The sequence below is a fragment of the Tachypleus tridentatus genome, chromosome 8 (assembly GCF_004210375.1).
Source record: "Tachypleus tridentatus isolate NWPU-2018 chromosome 8, ASM421037v1, whole genome shotgun sequence".
Lineage (NCBI taxonomy): Eukaryota > Metazoa > Arthropoda > Merostomata > Xiphosura > Limulidae > Tachypleus > Tachypleus tridentatus.
Window position 1 is genome coordinate 48,309,891 of NC_134832.1, and position 24,120 is coordinate 48,334,010.

At 35.7% G+C, this 24,120-nt stretch overlaps 1 protein-coding gene across 1 annotated transcript in view; it reads right to left on the minus strand.

Moving 5' to 3' along the window:
* LOC143223902 (ras-specific guanine nucleotide-releasing factor 2-like) overlaps window positions 1-24,120 on the minus strand; it is a 117,898-nt gene that overhangs the window by 49,073 nt on the left and 44,705 nt on the right. Inside the window, exons 4-14 of the mRNA XM_076452377.1 lie at window positions 22,184-22,270; window positions 16,384-16,487; window positions 15,769-15,918; window positions 15,433-15,512; window positions 12,325-12,518; window positions 9,662-9,772; window positions 8,459-8,576; window positions 7,303-7,445; window positions 1,520-1,601; window positions 1,030-1,238; window positions 593-675 (exon numbers count right to left, since the gene is read on the minus strand). Coding sequence (XP_076308492.1) covers window positions 593-675; window positions 1,030-1,238; window positions 1,520-1,601; window positions 7,303-7,445; window positions 8,459-8,576; window positions 9,662-9,772; window positions 12,325-12,518; window positions 15,433-15,512; window positions 15,769-15,918; window positions 16,384-16,487; window positions 22,184-22,270 — 1,361 coding nt within the window. The remainder of the gene's footprint in view (window positions 1-592; window positions 676-1,029; window positions 1,239-1,519; window positions 1,602-7,302; window positions 7,446-8,458; window positions 8,577-9,661; window positions 9,773-12,324; window positions 12,519-15,432; window positions 15,513-15,768; window positions 15,919-16,383; window positions 16,488-22,183; window positions 22,271-24,120) is intronic.

Here is a 24,120-nt window from a genome sequence, read left to right on the forward strand (position 1 = left end):
CGTCAGCTTCAAGTTCAATGTTTGTTTGTTCGATATCTTAGAAACAAATATTATTGGTCCTTTCTTCTGTTGATTTTTTTTCCAGTCATGTGTAAAGATGAAAATTTTCCAATTAAAAGTTACCTAAAGCAACTTGTGTTTCAAAGTTATCTAAAACAACTTGGAAAGGACATTCTAATGTAAACTTAATAAACAAAGATAAGAAACTGGTGTATTTCTAGTTTCCTAGTTTCGTTTTGGAAAACTACACGATTTTAAACTCACAATAAAATATAATGATATTCTGAATTTCATTCTTCTAAAAAACTTATATTAACTATTTTTTCCAGTTCTTAATATTTCGATGTCTAATAGTTGTTTTTGACATAAAATTCACTGTTTATCTCCTCTGAGTACAAGGGGCCTCTGAACAACTGACTGTTTCCAAGGCAACACGTCTTTTCTTCAGTGGACATGGCGAAGTTGTTTACACCTGAAACTAATAGTCACGAGGAATTACGTCAAAACGTTTTGTCCTATCAGATGCATACTTCAGTTTAAACAACTGGGTCCGCTTTCCTTTGCCTCGTGCTCAGTTTTTAAAACAGCTTACCTGATCGAATGAGGCATGATGACGGAAGAAAAGTCGGTCATCGTGCTGTGGAACAGGTCGTTGAAGTGTACGTTATCTATACACTAGAGGAAGTAAAGAAAGAAAGAAATAATCCGTCAGGTGGGGTTATTACACACAGCTGAATAATCTTTAATTACGAATAGTGAAGTTGTCACAAGAGTAACAGCCTGGAATTTAATATTTTATTACAGTTGCTATTATTAGATACAATAGAGTTCCCTCTACCGAGTTCACAACGATAAATAGAAAACTGCCAATTTCACATGATTTGGTTGTGTGAACGTTCTAACCTGTTGTCCTTAAGGAGTTGTTCCTCCGTCAACGCGTTCTCGGAACGTGGTGTCAAAACCGCTTCTTTTTGACAATGGAAACTAAGCTTTGATTTTTCTTAGCACGTGGCGGTTTGTTCCACTTACCTGACTTATATCACTAGTCCATGTCGCCTTCTCCTGCGATGTCGGGGCTACCAGGTGGATGACGACCGGCGGCCCGCTCTTGTTATCTACGACAATCCTAAAGTCGAGACCACCATAATCTTTCTGCACACCGGCACCGCTTGATGCCGCCACAGTACTCGTTTCGCTGATTCCGCTTGACTGGCTTGAGGCAGAACTCAGAGAACTCTCTGTGGAAACAAGAAATAAAATCAGGAATTCGATTTTTGTAATATGAAAACAGCAATGTAGTTTTAATCACAGACATTTGGAATAGGATAGGTCTTATCTTGTGATTAAAGTTACAGGATTTTATGTTCTGTTGAATGTTCACCAAATATTCTATATTTTTTTTCCTAAAATAAACGCTACAAGGGGAATTTTATGTTAGCTTGAAAGCTTCTAAAATATTCAAATATTTTCTCCTGATTATAAATAAATGCATTACTCCTGAAAACAAAAGACACAATACCACCGTCTTCCACGGAGAACTGAAACTGTTCACTTGGATCTTCGACTAACGTGGCATCGGCTAAAGAGATCTTCCCGACACCCTGAAAACAAATATATATTTTAACATTAACATGATGTAGCAGAAAACACAAAATTGGAAGTAACAGATGACCAGCAGAGGAGCTAAGAAGAAGTATCATTTTGTTCCTTCTGTCACTTTCCCTGTACATCAACAATATTGTACTCACCATCAGTTCTCCTGTACATCAACAATATTATACTCACCATCAGCTCCTCTGTACCTCAACAATATTGTACTCACCATCAACTCCCCTGTACCTCAACAATATTGTACTCACCATCAGATCCCCTGAACATCAACAATATTATACTCACCATCAGTATACTCACCCTGTACGTCAACAATATTGTACTCACCATCAGTTCCTTTGAACATCAACAATATTGTGTTCACCATCAGTTCCCTTGTACATCAACATTATACTCACCATCAGTATACTCACCCTGTACATCAACAATATTGTGTTCACCATCAGTTCCCTTGTACATCAACAATATTGTACTCACCATCAGTTCCCCTGTACATCAACAATATTGTGTTCACCATCATTTCCCTTGTACATCAACAATATTGTACTCACCATCAGTTCTCCTGTACATCAACAATATTATACTCACCATCAGCTCCCCTGTACCTCAACAATATTGTACTCACCATCAGTTCCCCTGTACATCAACAATATTATACTCACCATCAGTATACTCACCCTGTAAGTCAACAATATTGTACTCACCATCAGTTCTCCTGTACATCAACAATATTATACTCACCATCAGCTCCCCTGTACCTCAACAATATTGTACTCACTATCAGTTCCCCTGTACATCAACAATATTATACTCACCATCAGTATACTCACACTGTACGTCAAGAATATTGTACTCACCATCAGTTCCCATGTACATCAACAATATTGTGTTCACCATCAGTTCCCATGTACATCAACAATATTGTGTTCACCATCAGTTCTCTTGTACATCAACAATATTGTACTCACCATCAGTTCCCCTGTACATCAACAATATTGTGTTCACCATCAGTTCTCCTGTACATCAACAATATTATACTCACCGTCAGCTCCCCTGTACATCAACAATATTGTGTTCACCATCAGTTCCCTTGTACATTAACAATATTGTACTCACCATCAGTTCCCGTGTACATCAACAATATTGTGTTCACCATCAGTTTCCTTGTACATCAACAATATTGTACTCACCATCAGTTCCCCTGTACGTTAACAATATTGTAATCACCATCAGTTCCCCTATACGTCAACAATATTATACTCATCGTCAGTTCCCCTATACGTCAACAATATTATACTCATCGTCAGTTCCCCTGTACATCAACAATATTGTACTCACCATCAGTTCCCCTGTACGTCAACAATATTGTGTTCACCATCAGTTCTCCTGTGCATCAACAATATTATACTCACCATCAGCTCCCCTGTACCTCAACAATATTGTACTCACTATCAGTTCCCCTGTACATCAACAATATTATACTCACCATCAGTATACTCACCCTGTACGTCAACAATATTGTACTCACCATCAGTTCCCATGTACATCAACAATATTGTGTTCACCATCAGTTCTCTTGTACATCAACAATATTGTACTCACCATCAGTTCCCCTGTACATCAACAATATTGTGTTCACCATCAGTTCTCTTGTACATCAACAATATTGTACTCACCATCAGTTCCCCTGTACATCAACAATATTGTGTTCACCATCAGTTCTCCTGTACATCAACAATATTATACTCACCATCAGCTCCCCTGTACCTCAACAATATTGTACTCACCATCAGTTCCCTGTACATCAACAATATTATACTCACCATCAGTATACTCACCCTGTACGTCAACAATATTGTACTCACCATCAGTTCCCCTGTACATCAACAATATTGTGTTCACCATCAGTTCCCTTGTACATTAACAATATTGTACTCACCATCAGTTCCCGTGTACATCAACAATATTGTGTTCACCATCAGTTCCCTTGTACATCAACAATATTGTACTCACCATCAGTTCTCTTGTACATCAACAATATTGTACTCACCATCAGTTCCCCTGTACATCAACAATATTGTGTTCACCATCAGTTATCCTGTACATCAACAATATTATACTCACCATCAGCTCCCCTGTACCTCAACAATATTGTACTCACCATCAGTTCCCCTGTACATCAACAATATTATACTCACCATCAGTATACTCACCCTGTACGTCAACAATATTGTACTCACCATCAGTTCCCCAGTACATCAACAATATTGTGTTCACCATCAGTTCCCTTGTACATTAACAATATTGTACTCACCATCAGTTCCCCTGTACGTTAACAATATTGTACTCACCATCAGTTCCCGTGTACATCAACAATATTGTGTTCACCATCAGTTCCCTTGTACATCAACAATATTGTACTCACCATCAGTTCCCCTGTACGTTAACAATATTGTACTCACCATCAGTTCCCCTATACGTCAACAATATTATACTCATCATCAGTTCCCCTGTACATCAACAATATTGTACTCACCATCAGTTCCCCTATACGTCAACAATATTATACTCATCATCAGTTCCCCTGTACATCAACAATATTGTACTCACCATCAGTTCCCCTATACGTCAACAATATTATACTCATCATCAGTTCCCCTGTACATCAACAATATTGTACTCACCATCAGTTCCCCTATACGTCAACAATATTGTGTTCACCATCAGTTCCCTTGTACATCAACAATATTGTACTCACCATCAGTTCTCTTGTACATCAACAATATTGTACTCACCATCAGTTTTCTTGTACATCAACAATATTGTACTCACCATCAGTTCCCGTGTACATCAACAATATTGTGTTCACCATCAGTTCCCTTGTATATCAACAATATTGTACTCACCATCAGTTCTCTTGTACATCAACAATATTGTACTCACCATCAGTTCCCCTGTACATCAACAATATTGTGTTCACCATCAGTTATCCTGTACATCAACAATATTATACTCACCATCAGCTCCCCTGTACCTCAACAATATTGTACTCACCATCAGTTCCCCTGTACATCAACAATATTATACTCACCATCAGTATACTCACCCTGTACGTCAACAATATTGTACTCACCATCAGTTCCCCAGTACATCAACAATATTGTGTTCACCATCAGTTCCCTTGTACATTAACAATATTGTACTCACCATCAGTTCCCCTATACGTCAACAATATTATACTCATCATCAGTTCCCCTGTACATCAACAATATTATACTCACCATCAGTATACTCACCCTGTACGTCAACAATATTGTACTCACTATCAGTTCCCCTGTACATCAACAATATTGTGTTCACCATCAGTTCCCTTGTACATTAACAATATTGTACTCACCATCAGTTCCCGTGTACATCAACAATATTGTGTTCACCATCAGTTCCCTTGTACATCAACAATATTGTACTCACCATCAGTTCCCTGTACGTTAACAATATTGTACTCACCATCAGTTCCCCTATACGTCAACAATATTATACTCATCATCAGTTTCCCTGTACATCAACAATATTGTACTCACCATCAGTTCCCCTATACGTCAACAATATTATACTCATCATCAGTTCCCCTGTACATCAACAATATTGTGTTCACCATCAGTTCCCTTGTACATTAACAATATTGTACTCACCATCAGTTCCCGTGTACATCAACAATATTGTGTTCACCATCAGTTCCCTTGTACATCAACAATATTGTACTCACCATCAGTTCCCCTGTACGTTAACAATATTGTACTCACCATCAGTTCCCCTATACGTCAACAATATTATACTCATCATCAGTTCCCCTGTACATCAACAATATTGTACTCACCATCAGTTCCCCTATACGTCAACAATATTATACTCATCATCAGTTCCCCTGTAGATCAACAATATTGTACTCACCATCAGTTCCCCTGTACGTCAACAATATTATACTTATCATCAGTTCCCCTGTACGTTAACAATATTATACTCACCATCAGTATACTCACCCTGTACGTCAACAATATTGTACTCACCATCAGTTCCCCAGTACATCAACAATATTGTGTTCACCATCAGTTCCCTTGTACATTAACAATATTGTACTCACCATCAGTTCCCGTGTACATCAACAATATTGTGTTCACCATCAGTTCCCTTGTACATCAACAATATTGTACTCACCATCAGTTCCCCTGTACGTTAACAATATTGTACTCACCATCAGTTCCCCTATACGTCAACAATATTATACTCATCATCAGTTCCCCTGTACATCAACAATATTGTACTCACCATCAGTTCCCCTGTACGTCAACAATATTATACTCATCATCAGTTCCCCTGTACGTTAACAATTTTGTACTCACCATCAGTTCCCCTGTACGTCAACAATATTATACTCATCATCAGTTCCCCTGTACGTTAACAATATTGTACTCACCATCAGTTCCCCTGTACATCACAATATTGTACTCACTATCAGTAAAATATAAAGATTCTTATTGGTGAGGAGCTGTGTATATGCAATAATTACACTTGGAGGTTAATGTACAGTGTGGTATTACTGTTTGTTCCGATAACATGAAAGAAATGTTTAACATGAGAAAATGGAAGTTTAAAACATTCAGTATTGTTTTGTTTGTATGAAACACAGCATCGTTACAGTTTTGATAATAATAAACAAGTTAATGTATTTTAACACTAGATATATACGACCTTATAACACTCTTTCATTAGACACTTAACGTTTCGCTTTATAGCATCTTCAGGAGCGTTGCACTAAAACACAAGCCGTAACTAACAGAACAGAGATACTATTGAACGTTTCTGAATATGTTGTAAAGCGAAACGTTGAGTGTCCAGTTAAAGATAAAAAATAAGAAATCTAGTGTTGTACCGGTCTTTAAATGTCTTTTATAAGCCAATATGTACAGCAATATGTTAAAATAAGTATTATTCATTTATATAAGAAGACAGACATAACCAATGCTGAAATATAAAGTACTGTTTATTCAGATAAGAGTTTGATGGAACCAGTTTAATATATCTTGTTCTGATAAAACAATGTAAATCAACAAATTTATTGTGGTGTTGTGTTTAGACGATAAAGAAACAGTTAAACAAAACTAAGTATTGTTTCTTTAAAAAACAAAGTATGAAACAACGACGCTAAATCATTGTTTTCTTTATAGAAGTATCACTGTGTTTCAGTTGATGGATTATTTTAATGTCCAGTTATAAGTGTTAATATAGTATTGTTTGTTTGTGAATTTCGCGCAAAGCTACACGAGGGCTATCTGCGCTAGCCGTCCCTAATTTAGCAGTGTAAGACTAGAGGGGAAGCAGCTAGTCATCACCACCCACCGCCAACTCTTGGGCTACTCTTTGGATTGACCGTAACATTATAACGCCCCCACGGCTGAAAGGGCGAGCATGTTTGGTGCGACGGGAATTCGAACCCACGATCCTCAGGTTACGAATCGAACGCATTAACCCACCTGGCCATGCCGGGCCAGGCAGCAGAATGAATGTCTTCAAAACTCAAAGTATATAAATGTGAAAAACAATCATTAGTGAACTATAATATCGTATTATGTAAAGAAAAAATTAAAACACGTGTGGAAATTCACCAACACGAAATTAAAACACATTTCTTACCTCTGCAAAATAAAGTTTCCCTGACGAAGTTCTAGTACACAACAAAATATGATTAGTAAAGAGAAAACACTGTTGTACACTTTCCCTCACACGGGTGCGCTGCAGTCGGGATTTGTCACTACCAAGAACTCGAATAACGCTTCCTGGAGAGAAATATTAATACACTTTACAAATGAAGTGTATTTATTATCAAAATACATAGTAGTTTTATTATTTTAGACAACTTTTCAAATGTTTAATACTTAGAAAGGAGCTAAAAAGGGGTTTAAAAACGTTCCTAGGGGTTACAACTGTGTTATAACAATATAAATATACAAATATCGTTTCGTTTTCTAATTGATTTGGTTTGTTTTTGAACTTCGCGCAGAGCTACGCGAGAGATATCTCGCAGTGTAAGACAAGAGAGAAGGCAGCTAGTCATCACCACCCGCCGCCAACTCTTGGTTCTATTCTTTTACCAACGAATAGTGGGATTGGCCGTCACAATATAACGACCCCACGGTAGAAAGGGCGAGCATGTTTGATGCGACAGGGATTCGAACCCGCGACCCATAGATTACGGGTCGAGTTTCTTAACCACCTGGCCATGCCGGGGCCTTCGTCTTCTAAAACAGGAAACATTTGGTTGGAATAAAGAGAATATGTTTATTGGACATTATCACTGTTTCAACGCGGCTAGGGTTACTATAGTAATGACACCTACCTTGTAAAGATAAACCTGGTTATCACAGTATATTTTCTTACAATACTTAATGAGAACCAGGTTTGGCTTGTTTCTTTTGAATTTCGCGCAAAGCTACACGAGAGCTATCTGCGTAGCCGTCTCTAAATTAGCAGTGTAACACTAAACGGAAGGCAGCTATTCATCAGCACCCACCGCCAACTCTTGGGCTACTCTTTTACCAACGAATAGTGGGATTGGCCGTCAACTTATAACGCCCTCACGGCTGAAAGGGCGAGCATGTTTGATGCGACAGGGATTCGAACCCGCGACCCTAAGATTACGAGTCGAGTACCTTAACCACCTGACCATACAGAGCTTAGGACCAGGTACATATCAACATTCTAATCACCATATGATAGGTAACTTGAAAAGATAAACCGAGTTCACCATTTTCACGTCAATAAGCTGACTTACATTGCTACGACACTTTACCTTGCCTGATAAACACCTGGTTGACATCCAGAAGTATATCACAACCTCCAGTGATCATCCTTTCAATCGCCAGGTTTTTACGAATGTTTTCTGTTTCACTGACCTCATCATGCATTTGCTATAAAAGATAATAAACCACATATTAAACTCTGTTTGTTTTTACAGGACTACATTTAATCTAATTGTTATTCAATTAAAACCAAGCCACTTGAACAGCTTTTCGTCACTCAATCAGAGTCAATAAGTTGTGGTTTCCACTGACTGTAGTCATCAAACTAGAGAGCTCTGATAGGCCCGTGATGACCAACGTCAGCAACAGAGTAAAAAAGGCAAGAAAAAACTATAACTCATTAATAGTGACCAACAGAGCCCAAAACGTCTTACCAGGTAATATGGAAGAAGATGATAACAAGTCGCAATCACACTGATTGACCAGTCAAATGATAAAATGACCAGTCAACAAGTTAAACAGAAAGACTGTAACGAGAACCAGTTCTCAAAGTATTTAACAAAAGAAACTGTTAACAACACACAAAAGGAACAACAAGAACTAATATTAAATTTTAAGATGATCTATTACGTAATGGATCAAGGCGGATAGATTAACGACAAATCTCGTAATCTTTTATTGAAGGATAAACATCTTTAATAGATTAATTACTATTGTAGCCTTAAATGTTCATTAAATGTTTAGAAACTTCCCTGTCTAACGAGCCATGTTATAATATAAATAAATATAGGAAGATATTTCATTAATATCTTCATTAATTAATTAATCATTAATTAATTTATAAATGTTCATTAAACGTTTAGAAACGTATCTGTTATAATATAAATAAATATAGGAAGATATTTCATTAATATCTTCATTAATTAATTAATCATTAATTAATTTATAAATGTTCATTAAACGTTTAGAAACGTATCTGTTATAATATAAATAAATATAGGAAGATATATCATTAATATCTTCATTAATTAATTAATCATTAATTAATTTATAAATGTTTATTAAACGTTTAGAAACTTCTCTGTCTAACGAGCCAGATGTTATAATATAAATAAATATAGGAAGATATACGTATTATTAGTCATAATTTAAAATAGAAATATCGTTTTGTTTTTGATCAGAGAAATATCGTGTTTGCTTTAACTGAACGAAGTTGATTATAATATAAGTTTATATGTTTCGAATAACCCTACCCTCGAGAGCTCTTCCAGCTTCGCACGGGCTAGCTCCAAACTCTTTCTTTCGACATGATTGTGGGGGGTATGGGCCAATAGCTCGTGCAGGGTAATGATGTAACGTGGAACCTACAGGGACACACGGATAGGAATAGATGTCGTAATCAGAAGGGATAATAACTGGTTATAAAGCTAGTAGTTTTATCACAGCTAAAACTTCAACATAAAACCCTGGTTATAAAGCTAGTAGTTTTATCATAGCTAAAACTTCAACATAAAACCCTGGTCATAAAGCTAGTAGTTTTATCATAGCTAAAACTTCAACATAAAATCCTGGTTATAAAGCTAGTAGTTTTATCATAGCTAAAACTTCAACATAAAACTCTGGTAATAAAGCTAGTAGTTTTATCATAGCTAAAACTTCAACACAAAACGCTGGTTATAAAGCTAGTAGTTTTATCATAGCTAAAACTTCAACATAAAACGGTGGTTATAAAGCTAGTAGTTTTATCATAGCTAAAACTTCAACATAAAACCCTGGTTATAAAGCTAGTAGTTTTATCATAGCTAAAACTTCGACATAAAACCTTGGTTATAAAGCTAGTAGTTTTATCACAGCTAAAACTTCAACACAAAACCTTGGTTATAAAGCTAGTAGTTTTATCACAGCTAAAACTTCAACATAAAACCCTGGTTATAAAGCTAGTAGTTTTATCATAACTAAAACTTCAACATAAAACTCTGGTTATAAAGCTAGTAGTTTTATCATAGCTAAAACTTCAACATAAAACTCTGGTTATAAAGCTAGTAGTTTTATCATAGCTAAAACTTCAACATAAAACCTTGGTTATAAAGCTAGTAGTTTTATCATAGCTAAAACTTCAACATAAAACGGTGGTTATAAAGCTAGTAGTTTTATCACAGCTAAAACTTCAACATAAAACCCTGGTTATAAAGCTAGTAGTTTTATCATAGCTAAAACTTCAACATAAAACCCTGGTTATAAAGCTAGTAGTTTTATCATAGCTAAAACTTCGACATAAAACCTTGGTTATAAAGCTAGTAGTTTTATCATAGCTAAAACTTCAACATAAAACCGTGGTTATAAAGCTAGTAGTTTTATCATAGCTAAAACTTCAACACAAAACCCTGGTTATAAAGCTAGTAGTTTTATCATAACTAAAACTTCAACATAAAACTCTGGTTATAAAGCTAGTAGTTTTATCATAGCTAAAACTTCAACATAAAACCTTGGTTATAAAGCTAGTAGTTTTATCATAGCTAAAACTTCAACATAAAATCCTGGTTATAAAGCTAGTAGTTTTATCATAGCTAAAACTTCAACATAAAACCCTGGTTATAAAGCTAGTAGTTTTATCATAGCTAAAACTTCAACATAAAACCGTGGTTATAAAGCTATTAGTTTTATCATAGCTAAAACTTCAACATAAAACCTTGGTTATAAAGCTAGTAGTTTTATCATAGCTAAAACTTCAACATAAAACCTTGGTTATAAAGCTAGTAGTTTTATCATAGCTAAAACTTCAACATAAAATCCTGGTTATAAAGCTAGTAGTTTTATCATAGCTAAAACTTCAACATAAAACCGTGGTTATAAAGCTAGTAGTTTTATCATAGCTAAAACTTCAACATAAAACCCTGGTTATAAAGCTAGTAGTTTTATCATAGCTAAAACTTCAACATAAAACCCTGGTTATAAAGCTAGTAGTTTTATCATAGCTAAAACTTCAACATAAAACCGTGGTTATAAAGCTAGTATTTCTGCTATTTTGAATATTGTTATCAAAATATTCTCTTAGGATATTGTTTTAAGGATTATGTGAAATTTAATAATTTCAAATAATAATATAAAATTCCACCACACTTCTAATTGCACGTGCATGTTCGTTTCTCATTAAAAACATAAAAACCCCAAACTTTAACGCTTTAATTACTGAGATGGTATAAACATTTGATCGTGACAAATGAGGTTCTATTTTTCTCTGAAAATGCGCCAGCACTTAAAAAATTCCTGTGCTGCCACAGTGTTGTTGTTGTTGTTGTTGTTTTTCATCGATGTTTCTTTAAAAATAAAACAACTAAAATTTTCTTAACACAGGAAAAAAAATTGATGTCATTTAATACTGATAAGCGTGGTAGGAAAACTTCCAGTTAGCTTTAACAGATAAGTATTGGAAACTGTTGATTTCTCACTATATGCAATAGTCACTGTCTCTTATCTAGACTGAGCATCACAGTTTAAGGTGAATGGACATTGACTGACTGATAAAATACGGATTTTAAATAAGAAAATTTATATTAGTTCATAAGTGTATATTTCATTACATACTATTAGGAATATTCACTCTAAATTTGTAAACACAGGTGAATGTAGGTGATCCAATAGACATGTTTGTTAGTAGCAGTGTGGTCATTTATATCTGTTCCATTTGTACATACATGTGCATTAATATCAAAGACTAATAGACAGTGGCAACTGAGCTCTACTTTTCAAAGGAAACTCTACTAATATAATTATCTCAGAAACAGTTACCAGCCCCTGACCATATATTTCAAATATCTTAATGTTCTGATCTGTTGGTTTTACAATATGACGTCAGAGAATATCCTTTTCTGATCCAAAAAGAAGTTACTGATAAGATTATCAGGAAACACGTTACCTGGTGCATTGGATAAGTAAGAAAGGTCTCTAACGTGCGCCCCTGTAAAACGGGTTTTTCCTCCAGACGGCACAGCATTGCGTTGAATTTCTTTTTCTGCTTACACTCGGCTAAGACTTGAATACTGTAATGATGGTTTCGGACATATTCCTGGTATATCGATAACATTGGCAGTAACATATCAAACAGGTCACCTGAAAAGTGTTACAAGTTGGCAGTAACGTATCAAACAGATCACCTGAAAAGTGTTACAAGTTGGCAGTAACGTATCAAACAGATCACCTGAAAAGTGTTACAAGTTGGCAGTAACGTATCAAACAGATCACCTGAAAAGTGTTACAAGTTGGCAGTAACATATCAAACAGGTCACCTGAAAAGTGTTACAAGTTGGCAGTAACGTATCAAACGGATCACCTGAAAAGTGTTACAAGTTGGCAGTAACGTATCAAACGGATCACCTGAAAAGTGTTACAAGTTGGCAGTAACGTATCAAACAGATCACCTGAAAAGTGTTACAAGTTGGCAGTAACGTATCAAACAGATCACCTGAAAAGTGTTACAAGTTGGCAGTAACATATCAAACAGGTCACCTGAAAAGTGTTACAAGTTGGCAGTAACGTATCAAACGGATCACCTGAAAAGTGTTACAAGTTGGCAGTAACGTATCAAACAGATCACCTGAAAAGTGTTACAAGTTGGCAGTAACGTATCAAACAGATCACCTGAAAAGTGTTACAAGTTGGCAGTAACGTATCAAACGGATCACCTGAAAAGTGTTACAAGTTGGCAGTAACGTATCAAACAGGTCACCTGAAAAGTGTTACAAGTTGGCAGTAACGTATCAAACAGATCACCTGAAAAGTGTTACAAGTTGGCAGTAACGTATCAAACAGATCACCTGAAAAGTGTTACAAGTTGGCAGTAACGTATCAAACGGATCACCTGAAAAGTGTTACAAGTTGGCAGTAACGTATCAAACGGATCACCTGAAAAGTGTTACAAGTTGGCAGTAACGTATCAAACGGATCACCTGAAAAGTGTTACAAGTTGGCAGTAACGTATCAAACGGATCACCTGAAAAGTGTTACAAGTTGGCAGTAACGTATCAAACGGATCACCTGAAAAGTGTTACAAGTTGGCAGTAACGTATCAAACAGATCACCTGAAAAGTGTTACAAGTTGGCAGTAACGTATCAAACGGATCACCTGAAAAGTGTTACAAGTTGGCAGTAACGTATCAAACGGATCACCTGAAAAGTGTTACAAGTTGGCAGTAACGTATCAAACGGATCACCTGAAAAGTGTTACAAGTTGGCAGTAACGTATCAAACGGATCACCTGAAAAGTGTTACAAGTTGGCAGTAACGTATCAAACGGATCACCTGAAAAGTGTTACAAGTTGGCAGTAACGTATCAAACAGATCACCTGAAAAGTGTTACAAGTTGGCAGTAACGTATCAAACAGATCACCCAAAAAGTGTTACAAGTTGTACAACTGGCATACCCATTTAATAACGTAGATGTCAAGGAAAAAACGGGAAAAATATTCGAATAATATAATAATAAAATGGTGTTCAGTGAGGTTATAATAATATTAAAATGTTACCTAAACTTTATTATTAATAAATAATTCAATACGCATTTTTCAAGTATTTCATTTTCATCTGTTTACTTGTTAAATAATGCAATAAAAGAAATATGTAGTATTATCTTAATTCCTCCATAGATGACGTCTCTATAAAACAAATGGTGTGTGTTTCTAATAGCAAAGCCACATCGGACTATTCGCTGAGCCCACTGAGGGTTTGTTTGTTTGTTTGTTTGTTTTGGAATTTCGCACAAAACTACTCGAGGGCTATCTGCGCTAGCCGTCCCTAATTTAGCAGTGTAAGACTAGAGGGAAGGCAGCTAGTCATCACCACCCACCGCCAACTCTTGAGATACTATTTTAGCAACGAATAGTGGGATTGACCGTCACATTATAATGCCTCCACAGCTGAAAGGGCGAGCATGTCTGGTGTGACAGGGATTCGAACCCGCGACCCTCAGATTACGAATCAAACGCCTTAACCCACCTGGCCATGCCGGGCCTCCCACTGAGGGAAATCAAGCCCCTGTCCTAGCAAGTGGCAAGACAAATAAAAATATAGTGTTTAGCTGCAAGGGTGGTGATCACTACGTATGACGGTCTGGTTTGTGTTTCATTGCCGTAAAAATCACACTTCCTCAGTTCAGAACCGTGGGAGCGATATATAAGCGTGAATTCTGAACACTTGAGTGGAGTAATCCGAGAGTTGGCGGCAGGTGATGTGAACTAGTTGCCTACATTCATCATATCAATTTAAAATTATAGGCGGCTGTGCACAATTAACCATTGTAAAGCTTTGTGCGAATAACAGAAAACAAAGAAAAACTGAATACAGTTTTTAAAATTCTTTACAACAGAATCTATTCTTTATTACACGCTAGTTCCACTACAGTTCATGGGCAATGAAGAATGTTAATTGGGCTATAGTTGTAACACCTAGACCCGTATATAGATAAATCGCATTGTTAACTTTTACAGCGGTTCTATGTACACCAAAGACGAGTATGCTTTAAAAAAGTCTATTTTTCTAAAAACAAAACCGTTTTATTCCTTAACTTTTTGAGTTACTGCTAAGAAACTTGGCTAGTTTATAAAGAAAATTAGGTTCTACTAATGAGGGTTCGATGAATTATGGTTAGACCAAACACTTAACGAAAGGTTTCTTCTACCTATTTAAAAAAAAAAAAAAACAAGTTTATCGAGTGGCGTAGCGTGGTGATCAGGGTTCTCGACTCGAATCTCGTCACTTAACACGTTTGCTCTTTCATGTTATAACATGAAAGTTATCTTGATTGGTTGCTTTCTCTCTAGTCTATTATCTGAAACTTCGAGTAGCTTTGTGTGAAATTCAACAAACAAACACGCCTACCGAATGTTATGACAATGAGTTTAGTTCATTACTATCTGATTCACTTTTATTTCTATATTTCAACTTCTAGCCGTTACACCTGCCGTTTGAAACTCAAATTAACTTATTATACAATATATTTCAAAACATAAATTTAAAAAAAAATCTTTACCTAAAACTAAGGTTGGCCAACTTTCCATCCTCGACGTGAGGCCCTTTAAGAAAATCTGGTGAAGGAACATGACTGTTTCACTAAAATAAAAATATAAAAATAATAATATAAATATATAACTACAGAAAGACTCACGTGAAGTCTCGTATTAGTCACGTTAAGTTGGATTTATGTAACGATGACACAAAATGATTATTATAACTTAAGGAAGTTATATCATGGAACCGTAAATGTTCGTAGAGAAGCACATGAAGTGGGAATCGTGTTGAAAAATTCCATCAAACTTCAATAAAATAACTTGCTCGGAGACTTTAATATGCGTTAAAAGCAGTTTACCTGTTGAGAAAGATAGAACTGACTTCGTCATGGCTACAGGGAGGTTTCTGAGAACTTGCCGCCATCTTGAAAGGCCGAAGAAAGTAGGTCACGAGCATCTGTAGCTGCTCTAAATATTCCTCTTCTGATTCGACCATTCGAAACACTAGACTGAAATGTACAGGTTCAACAAAGGAAAAACTTCCGAAGTTAGAAGTTCCCTGAAAATTTGAAACTTGACATATTTTGTTATCATTTATTACTGGGTAACTTTGAGTTGTAAAAATGAAAACTAGTGAAAACGAAGGACCGTGAATAACAAGGTAATAATTAAACATAAATCAGTGGGATATACAAGTTCTACAATAAACAGACTCCAGGATAATAAGAAACAATTCTACAAACTGTTGCCATCTGTGATCTCTAAATGTTTTTGCCAGTTTATCATTTATTTTTCAGTGTCATACAAAAACTAACAATGTTTATTAAAACCTTCTGATATGGTACCGGTGAAGCCAAAAAAGGAATTAATTATAATAGAAAAAAAATAACAGCTCTTGCGAATGTAAAAACAATATCCCTGGGTCAACGAGTCCAGCGAAACCAGTGTTGCTGAGTGACAAATTAGCTGCTTACCTATTCCGTTTGCGCATGCTCTCTGCATGTGGAGAGTTAATGTATTCCACAACGATCTGTTTCCACCGTTTACGACACAGCCATCCCCGGAAAAAGCTTTGCACCTGCAAAGCAAAGGAAACGTAGTGTATTTAAAGACGCAGGTGCTAAAGCATAACGCAGCTACAAACTGAAAACGCGTTATTGTGAGCGCAGTAAATTGCGAGCCATTGCGTAAATAAGGCTTATTTTTTAAAATAACAACACTCACATAACCACAACGAAACAGCGTAAGAAATATTGAGTAACAGCGTTACCTCAAAAGAAGTGAAATATTAAGTAGCAGCGTTACCTCAAAAGGAGTGTCGGGTTTCGAACCGTTCGTTAAAGAACATAACACTTTATAATAGACATCATTTTTACAATATAATCAGGTTTAGAAACAGTCGTTAAATAACACAGCTATTAATAAATAAATCAGCGTTATAATACTTTGACTGGAGTTTAAAACCAGTCGCTACCCAACAAAATTCACAATGTCACGAAATATATTAATTCGTAATGTTTCATTAAATCACATAACTAATTATAATTAAAATGTTACCGAAGTTATATCTAGTAAAGGAAGCGAATTAAGAAAATACAACGGTTTGTTTGTTTTAACGGAAGGCTACATAATTAACTACTTGTGCTTTATTCCCTACGGGAAATGTAGTCCAATATTTTAGTGTTTTATATCCATAAAAGTAGACATAAAGCTTACGTAGCTTTATGTTTTTAATGAGTAGAAGATCGCTGGATAATATGTTACAATAATATTTGTTGAATCGTCTACGAAGAGGCCCGGCATGGCCAGGTGATTTGGGCGCTCAACTCTTAATCATAGGGTCGTGGGTTCGATTCCCCGTCGCACCAAACATGCTCGTCCTTTCAACCGTGGGTGTGTTATAATGTGAAGTCCAATCTAATTATTCGTTGGTAAAAGAGTAGCCCAAGAGTTGACGGTGGGTGTTGATGACTAGTCCCTCTAGCCTAACAACTATTAAATTAGTAAATTAGCCGGCCCAAAATCAAAACGTAAGTAATAAGATTGACAAAGCAAAGAAAAACAATAATTTAATTGGCTAAAAAGAAATAATCGCAGGTTTCAGAATATCCTCTGTAATAAATGAGTGAGCCCTTTTAAATTAGTTAGCACGATAGACCGTGGTGTATCAACCAAGATAAACACCTTTCAAACGCTATTGACCATGGTGATACACCAGAGACAAACGTCTTTCAAACTAGTAAGTACGGCTGATCGTGGTTAAATTGCAAAGGTAACTTATTTTCAAAAAACGTAACTACCCTACCATACGTCACAAGGAACACAAAAAGGGACCGTATAGACATAACACTAAAAGTTAACATTTGTTTAAATACTTGTAAGCGATTTTTCATGAAACTGACGTAATTAATATAGCTGAAAAGAAAAGGTGATATTAGGATTTTTACTATCACTAAAACAACAAGATATAACTTACATCAGTTGTAGCAGACTTATAATAACACGCGAGTTGCAACAGACTTATACGTGGCTGTGGCAGGCTTATAACAAACGTTGCACAAACAAGTAATATAGCAATTTTCGCAAACAATTACCATCGACTGAATGAATGGCCAGTGTTTCTTCATTTTAGACAAATGTTACACAATAGGATACCTCCACTGTGGCAGCAGCTGGGATCGAGCTCCACATTTTAGCTTTATAAACCCCAAAGCGGAACACATCAGTAAAGTGAAGGGAAAAGAATTAGGACATCCATATGAATTATGATAAAATTCTAAAGAATGACTGGAACACAAAAACAGCATAAACAAAGTAATATTACACAGTAAAATAACACCTCAATATAAACACAAAAATCACAAGAAAACAATACAATACTCCCAGAAACAAACGTTAACGCACCTGAGAAAATAAGCCTATTGACTAACATTATCAAAAACATAAAATAATCGCAGAATTTATAACAAAATACACAAAACCAAATCAAACAAACAACTGTATTGGTTTTATAATCAACATTCTGAACAACACATTTTTCCTCATATACCACACATAATAACAACACTTACGGGACACCTGCTAACAACATACATTTCACAGTGATATATATCAACATCCAACGTTCAATAGCTTCCAAGAAACGTGAGATGGAAGACCTTATACAAGAAACTAACCCCCACATTATAAAATTAAGCGAAACTTTAATATACAACAACACTAGATTTAAGATACCAAACTACATAACAATAAGGAAAGACAGAATAAACAAAAAAGATGAAAACAGAGGTACAATGATGCTATATGAAACAGATCTATCAGTCACGGAAATCAGAATGAGCAGTAACAACGAACATATTACTGTGGATATTCTGTAAATAAATAAAACAAAAGTGACAACAGTAGGAACATACTGTTCAACACATAAACAACTAGACATAACATTACTCAACAAGTTTTCCCACAATCATAACTCTATAGTCACTGGAGTTATCAACAGTACAAATGTTAACTATGGATGCAACTATACAAACAACAATGGAAGAAATCTCTTACAGTTTATAAATGATAAAAAAAATGCCATACTGAATAATAACACCCAGACACACATACAGGGTGTTACGTTACTAACACCAGTACACCAGTAACGTACTAGATCTGTGTTTTAACACATACAATACGAGACAAAAGCTGGTAAAATTTCACGTGGGAAAAGATGTTGATAGCGACCATTTACCAATATGTTTTGTCTTCGATCTCACCCCCCATAAAAATGCAACCTACAGAAAACAAAATTCAATTATAATAAAACAAATTACCAAGACTATCAAAAGGAACTTAACAATGAGTTACCTAATAACGTTATAGAGGAAGTAAAAAACCATATTGAATTGGATAACTATTGTTAAACAATAACAAAGTGCCTTCAAAAGGCGGCTAAAACAATACCAAAAACAAAACCATAAAACAACAAAGAACACATAGAAATCAAACACCTAAATAATAATCCTAATCAAAACACGAAGACAATTCATGATAACAAGAGATAGAGAAACCCAAACACAAATAAACAATATAAGGAATCACATTAGAGCACAAACATAACAACAAAAACAAGATAAATGGGATAATTTCTGCTCAAAATTAAATGGCAAAACTGACCCGAGAAAATTCTGGACACACCTTAGACGACTCAACAAAGACGATTCAGCCGCAAGGAAATACCCTCCACTTAAACACAATAATACAATAGTATACGCAAATACAGAAAAATCCGAAACTTTCAAACACCAACCACAGAATACATTTAAAACACGTGCTGATCCAGATATGAATACTTATTTTTATAACAAAGTCACAAATTATATACTAAACAATAAAGAACAATTTGAACCAATTTTCCCAATAAGGATATCTGAGACAAACAGAAGACACATAACAAATTACGAAGACACGAACCGAACAAAAGAAATATCCATACACGAACTTCTTGAAGCAATAAAAAATACAAAAAACAAATCTCCGAGTGAAGATGAGATACAAGCCATCCTCCTAATAAAGGGCACTCCGAAATTGTTTGACCACCTAAAAGCATTTTTTAATTTATTACTGTCCTCTGGATACATAACAGTTTTTTGGAAGCATTCTTATATGTGACTGTTACATAAGGAAGTCAAAGCCAGCAAATAAACCTAATAGTTACTGACCAATCAGCTTGACCAGCTGTGTAGACAAAATCGTTTGTAAAAGAGTGGCCCAAGAGTTGGCGGAGGGTGGTGATGACTAGCTGCCTTCCCTCTAGTCTTACACTACTAAATTAGAGACGGCTAGCGCAGATAGTCCTCGTGTGGCTCTGCGCGAAAATTCAAAACAAACCAATCTATCTCATAGATAATTAGCAAAAACACAAAACACAACTTGTCGGCTTCACAAAGTTAAAACAAAATACAAAAACTACAGCCTGGAATATAGATGAATGGAACACTACTTCAGACTGCCACATCGGCAAAATTTCTAGGTATAAACTACGATTCAAAATTAACATGGATTAACCATGTAAACGAAATTAAAAATAAAGTCTGGCGAAGAACCAACTATACTAGGAGTCTAACTGGTAAGAACAGTGGAGCATCAATAACAAGATACTAAAAATCTGCAAAACATATATTAGACCAGTAATAGACTATACAGCTCCAGCATGGATAACTGTAAGTGATAAAACAGTTAAAACCAAGCTACAAACAATACAAACAGTATACAGAGTTCCCAGAACAACATCATCTAAATTTATACACAAATATTCAAACATACCAGATAGACTCCTACATGGTACAATAACGTACTTCGATAAAAATTGGATGAAAAACGAATTATTATCTGAACTAGACAGGAACCTCATACATGATGAAGTTAGTCCTAAACATCTCTTCCCGGTAAATATATATTCTAATCATAAAAATAAATAAATGAAAAAATAAAAATAAATAATAAATATATATAGAGAATATATATATTAGAATAAATATATATAGGGGAAAGAAAAGCCATCATCAAACTAGACTTCCTACTGACAGGGTAAAATAATATCTGTAAGTGTATACCAGTACATGGACATACTGATATCTATAAATGTATACCAGTACATGGACATACTGATATCTATAAATGTATACCAGTACATGGACATACTGATATCAATAAATGTATACCACTACATGGGCATACTGATATCTGTAAATGTATACCAGTACATGGACATACTGATAACTGTAAATGTATACCAGTACATGGACATACTGATATCTGTAAATGTATACTAGTACATGGACATACTGATATCTGTAAATGTATACCAGTACATGGACATACTGATAACTGTAAATGTATACCAGTACATGGACATACTGATAACTGTAAATGTATACCAGTACATGGACATACTGATATCTGTAAATGTATACCAGTACATGGACATACTGATATCTGTAAATGTATACCACTACATGGACATACTGATATCTGTAAATGTATACCAGTACATGGACATTGCCCTGAAAAGGGTCGGAACAATCCAGCCCACTCTGACCCTAAAGCAGTAACTAACACCAACCAACACTGCATGACTATACAAAAAAGGAGAAAGAGATCAAAGAGCACCTGACCCTTCAGGGTATATATATATGATACCCAAAACCCGAGAGAGAGAGAGAGCGTCTTGTTTCTTCCTATGAAAATTCTGTCTGTCTGTTTGCTCACAAAAAAAAATTTCCAAATTCCCAACCTTCGATCCATATGAAACTTTCAAGTGTTCTCTGATATGCTCCCGGGGGTTTCTAAGACACTGACATTATTCAAATAATCATTTTGTCACAAATTTCACAGTCAATTTCAATTCCACTTTTATGTTGGCGAGTGACGTACATACATACCGCCCCAACATCCCCCACGAGACCAGTGATATAAATTTCCCGCCGGGCGTGAATACATTTACCAATGTTTATTAATGTCTTAAAAGTGAAAACATTAGTTGTCATGTTGCTAAAACGTATTTTCTATGTAATAAATTTATTAGTATTTATTAACGTCTTCAGAGTGAAAGCATTAGCTGTCTTGTTTTTGAAACATATTCTCTGTGTTATAAGTGTGTGTTTTTCGTATGGCAAAGCAACATCGGGCCATGTGCTGAGTCCATCGAGTGTAATCAAAGACTTAACTTCAGCGTTGTATATCCGTGTACTATGTTGTAAGTACACTTATGATGTCGTCAGAACTTACCTTTTTAATCTTAGCGATTTCGTCACTTTCTGATTCGTCCTCCGAACGGTTGGGGGTCAAATGCCACGCCTTCTTTAGGGCACAGAGCTTAAAAGATGAAAATTAATAACACCATTACAAACATATTAGATGGGAAATCATAGCTAATACAAGTGGCTTTAAAAGTACAGGGTGTTCGGAAAGTCACTGTGCACTTTTATGTTTATTAACAGACATGTTTCAATATAGAATACAGGAGGTAAATATGAATGACAATTATAAACAATGTTGAAAGTGACCCCTGTTGGCATCAATACAGGCCTGGATCCTTCTTATTTTGTTTCTAAACACCGCTATCAGTTGCTGGCTTGAAATAGACTGAATAGACATATGATTACAAAACTGCACAGTGACTTTCCGAACACCCTGTATAATATATTTTATAAAGGATATACCATAAAAACATATTGTGTTTTTATTTTATTTATTTACTTATTTAATATAATACTGAAGTTTCTTCTAAGTTATAGAGCAATTATCCGTAATATGCTACAGTTTGTATCTGTAACAAGTGTTATATAAAATCTGAAGGCCCCAGAACTTGGTAATAGTACATTACACACTTTGGGACGTTCGATGGATCACATGTGACCTGACATGGCCAGGTGGTTAAGGCGCTCGACTCGTAATATGAGGGTCGAGCGTTCGAATCCCCCTCGCACCAAACATGCTTGCTCTTTCAATCGTGGGGATGTTATAATGTCACGGTCAATCCCACTATCGTTGGTAATATAGTATCCCAAGATCTGATGGTGGGTGGTGATGACTCGCTGCCTTCTCTCTGGTCTTATACAATGGACGGCTAGCGCAGATATCCCTCGTGTAGCTTTGCGCGAAATTCAAAAACAAACCAATCGATGGATCACGTGTTCACTATGTCCTACTTCGTGTGATGTCATTAAAATATTACTGTGAATAGTGTCCAAGGAACGACCCAAATAATGCCACATTAATGTCTAGCATAACGCTCATCCATGGAGCTCAAGAAATCTGCTCGAAAGAACTGCACATCCGATGTTTCTGAAGAAAATACATCACGTTGTTATTGTGCTGCCACCTACGTCTTGAATATTCCAAACGTGTCATACGTCAGCGCTATTAAAAAGACAACATTGAATGTTTGTATTTCAAAGTTTTGCAAATAGTTCCTAGGTTTTTAAGCGAAAGTTATACAAACATGAATCAAACCAGTGTCCAAATTTATGTCCCATTGCCAAAAATCGCTACACAGTTGATGTGAGAACCAAACTCTTCACATGATTTTGTTATACAAAAGGAGGTTGTAAGACTCTGTTACATGACGCAGGGAGGGTCTCACACTTTCTCAACCTCCCTTCCCTAGATCATTTCGCACTCTAACTATGAACCCCCACACATACTCAACGAGCACTATAATACTATTATGTATTATCTAAGTCCCCTTCACGCTTTCCTGTGGCCTGGGGATCCGCAGTCTTACGTTTATGAACACTTGGCGTCGTGTAATAAGCATACTTTTACACAGGGGGCATGCTTCCCATTTTATAATGTATGAGAAATGTCTTCCCCCCATTGTACTATTTCTGGATAACTCATGTCCCAGCTAAAGAAACCTTTCTTCAAACCCAAGGTGCGCCACTTGTAAGATTACTCATTACTTATCAAATTATAAAGATAAGTTCTAAAAAAATAAAACTTCGGATTGTTATTCATAATAGAAAATATGTTTTCTCTGTAATTGATGAAATATGTTACTGTTCAGATATGCTTTGGTTTTTCAGCCAATGAACTGGCAGTCTTTTATCACACTTCATTTTTACCTGCAATCTGAAGGTCGTGGGTTTGAATCCCCATCATACCAAACATACTCGCACTTTCAACTGTTGGGATGTTATGAAGTGTCGATCAATTCCAATATT